General features: G+C 34.4%; 1 protein-coding gene across 1 annotated transcript; it reads right to left on the minus strand.

The window, feature by feature from the left end:
* Window positions 1–859: 859 nt before the first annotated feature.
* Window positions 860–2,972, minus strand: LOC133688072 (small ribosomal subunit protein uS7-like). The gene is made up of 5 exons (XM_062107458.1): window positions 2,815–2,972; window positions 2,607–2,718; window positions 1,532–1,800; window positions 1,173–1,376; window positions 860–1,094 (listed from the first exon to the last, which is right to left on the minus strand). Exons 2-5 carry the CDS (start codon window positions 2,703–2,705, stop codon window positions 1,040–1,042), a joined length of 627 nt encoding a protein of 208 aa, XP_061963442.1. The 5' UTR covers window positions 2,706–2,718; window positions 2,815–2,972; the 3' UTR covers window positions 860–1,039.
* Between the last annotated feature and the right edge of the window lie 532 nt (window positions 2,973–3,504).

The following is a 3,504-nucleotide window of genomic DNA, read 5'->3' on the forward strand; positions in this document are numbered from 1 at the left end:
CGGTCCAAAAAGTGAAAGGGGTAGGTTTTTAATGAATTAATTATTATTATTATTAAAGTAGTATTGTAATGTCACACTTCGGTCCAAAAAGTGAAAGGGGTAAGACATTCATATTATAAATTAGTTTTTTTAATTTGCAAAATAAAAAGAATAGTTTCTTCTTAGTTATAAAAACTAGTTAATTACTCCTAAAATCCATTTTATGTTGGTTTTTATTTATTTATTTTTTAAATGGTAAATAATATAGAAAGATTGACCAGAAGTAAAAAAAATAATATTAAATTGAGCTCGAGTCAATAAACTAATTCATTAGTTTTTAAAATTACAGAAACTATTCATTTATTTTGCAAAATTAGAGGAATCTGAATGTTAACGTAAAAACAATAGTGTAAGGGAAGGAATACAGAATACTAATGATTCAAATTAAAAAAGCTTAGCAAGTTTTTAATTTAATGGAATCTTATACAGATTTTCGTGTGTTGAGATGCTCATAATATTCCTATTTCATGATAGATTATTCTGGGTATAATGTTTTTTGGGATTCTAGCTGGTTTTACAATTCTAGGTATAATGTTTAAAGCACATGCCAATCTTTTTTATAATAGCCATAAGACGTGATTTCAGATGGCTTGACGATTTGGATGATCCAACGCCATCCGAAATTAATCGGGTCGAGGCCTCCCTAAGAGAAAAACAAAATTCCTACGATGACCTCCCAGAGGGAACGACAGATACCAATATTGTAAGCTAACCAGACTCCTACTCTAAGCCAAACTATAACTAAAACAAGATAAAATACGAGATGCTCAGCCAAACGAAGCCGCCCAACCATCAAGAAAAACCAAAAACACAGCAAGAATTAAAGTTGCTACTGCATTCTTAGCATTATAATGGAACTCCAAAAATAAACATGAAACTCTCTGCGACGGACAGCAAACAAAACATAATTATCATGTCCAAATAATTAAGACCCTCAAAAGTTTAAAAAAAAAATGTCTAAGGAATAACAAAACTCCACCCACCATTCTAAATAGATTCTTCAACGGTTGGCCTTGGCAACTCTTTCAATCTCATCCTTCTTCTTGATGGCATAGCTGAAGAAAATGAAAACAATCACCAAGAGCACAGAAAAACAATTATGAAAGGAACAGCCAAGGAGGAAAGAAAAAAACCTGTTTGAGGAACCCTTGGCTGCATTGATAAGTTCATCAGCCAAGCATTCAGCTATGGTCTTGATGTTCCTAAAAGCAGCCTCACGAGCACCAGTGGTAAGGAGATACAAGGCTTGGTTTACACGTCTAAGAGGTGAAATATCAACAGCCTGACGCCTGACAACACCAGCTGAGCCAATACGAGTAGCATCTTCACGGGGCCCACTGTTATAGATCAAAAAAATTGTCAAACGGGTAGCCAACAGTAACAGTAAAAGATCATGAAAAAAAACAGAACAGACCATATTCAAATAATCTGCTGATAATCCCAGCAGTGAGCAATCTACGAGAAGAAAAAAAGGATGTAATTAATGACAGACCTGTTGACAACAGCATCAACAATAACTTGGACTGGGTTCTGGTCAGTCAAAAGGTGAATGATCTCCATAGCATGTTTGATAATGGTCACAGCCTTCAGTTTCTTTCCGTTGTTTCTGCCATGCATCTGCAGTGAGTTTGTAAGCCTTTCAACAATTGGGCATTGGGCCTTCCTGAAACGCTTGACAGAGTATCTCCCAGCTGTGTGTGGGACATATGTAGCATGCTTAGCTTGGACTCCAATATAGTCAGCAAGAGAAATGTCATTTACCTGATCCACAACAAACTAATTAATTCCCAGGTTCAATAACATTATACAGCTCAGCAATGTTTTAGGCAATTGTTAAGATGTGCGATCCATCAGTTTCAGAAATCCCTAAACCACCCATTACTGTCCCAGGTATCATGAACGAATTAGATCAACTCAAACTAAAAAGGAAACACGGCTATTAGTAAAAAATGACCAGAACCAAATACATAAAATAACCTGCTAAGCTTTCAACACTATGCAATTCAGTAAAATTCAAATCCAATTACCTAAAAAAACAAATAACAAACAGGAACCATAATCACTCATAAGAAGTCAAACCACCTATATCTACTTCCCAGTTGACACATTGTTAAAACACAAATATTACACGATTTTCCAACAACGAAGTTTTTTAGAACAATTCTCGACCTCATCTGCTCATCTAAAATATCAAAAACCACGTCTATGTATAAGAGAAAATCCCACATGAATAATACAGCAATGAAAACCACCGGTCATCCAAAAAATCTATTACATCTATCCATGCACCAAAACACGAAGCAAATTAATTGCAGACCCATTTAAAAGCAAATCATGTAAACTAAAACCCTAACTAATGCTTCTATAAATTATTCAATACCAAAAACGGCAGAAGCAAACAATAACAAATCTTTTTGAAATTAAACACTTATCGTATCACATTCCCGATAAAGTAAAAGAAACACAGCAAAAAATACAAATCCTAGAAAAGGCAGATCACCCAAACACGATTCCATAACACAGATCGATTAATGCAGACCCGCTGACAGATAGGAAAAAAAACCTACGGTAATATCCTCGAAAGTCCAGCGATTGAAGAGCTTGACATCGTGGTGTGGCTGAATAACTTCCGGGTTTGGTGGAGCCACCACAGCTGCTTCTGCCATCTTTACCGCTTACCTACACACACCACAAACAAAAACGTTCAGAGAGGAAAGATAGTTTATTGTATTTTGAGAGAGACATTGCAACGGAGAAAGAATGTGAATTGCAGACCTGAAAATCGGAAAGGTAGAGAGCTAGAGAGGCAGGCAGCACTGAGTTCTCGGTGCTAGGGATTGCAGCAGTGTTAAAATGTCCCAAGCTTTTAGCAATATATAGCGGCTGCAAAATGAAATTAGGGTTTCAGGGTTTTAGTCAGACGTGAAAACGGGAGTGGGTTAAGGTAGCTTGGGCTTCGGCTTGTTGGGCCTACTCTTCTCTTATTTAGTTATTTAAGATTTAGTAATGTGTGCCCTTCTTCTTAGGTAATGTCTCGTTAGTTTTTTTAAGGATAAAAGTAGTCAATTATTAAAAAAAAAATAACATTCATTGTAAGAGTTTTTAAATAGTAATTTATTAAAAATTCAGTTATGATAAAAAAAAAAAAAAAAAAGTATATTTCATTTTTCGTAATTTTTAATCATATTAAACTCACTAAATGTCATTGTAAAACACCCCCAGGTAATAATAAATTTTCTACCTTTTTTTTTTAAAAAATACACAAATTATAGGTCATTTATTTGAAAATAATGTTGGTAGTGTCACCGAAACATGTGACCTTCAAGCTCTAACTCGCATACTAACTGACTAAGATATGAAACATAATTGTTATAAAATGATTAAAAAACTATATTAAGGTATTTTATTATTCATAAAAACAGTAAACACATCATAAAAAATTCTAGTTTTTTAGAGTATTTGGGT

This window comes from Populus nigra, chromosome 3 (genome assembly GCF_951802175.1).
Source record: "Populus nigra chromosome 3, ddPopNigr1.1, whole genome shotgun sequence".
NCBI lineage: Eukaryota > Viridiplantae > Streptophyta > Magnoliopsida > Malpighiales > Salicaceae > Populus > Populus nigra.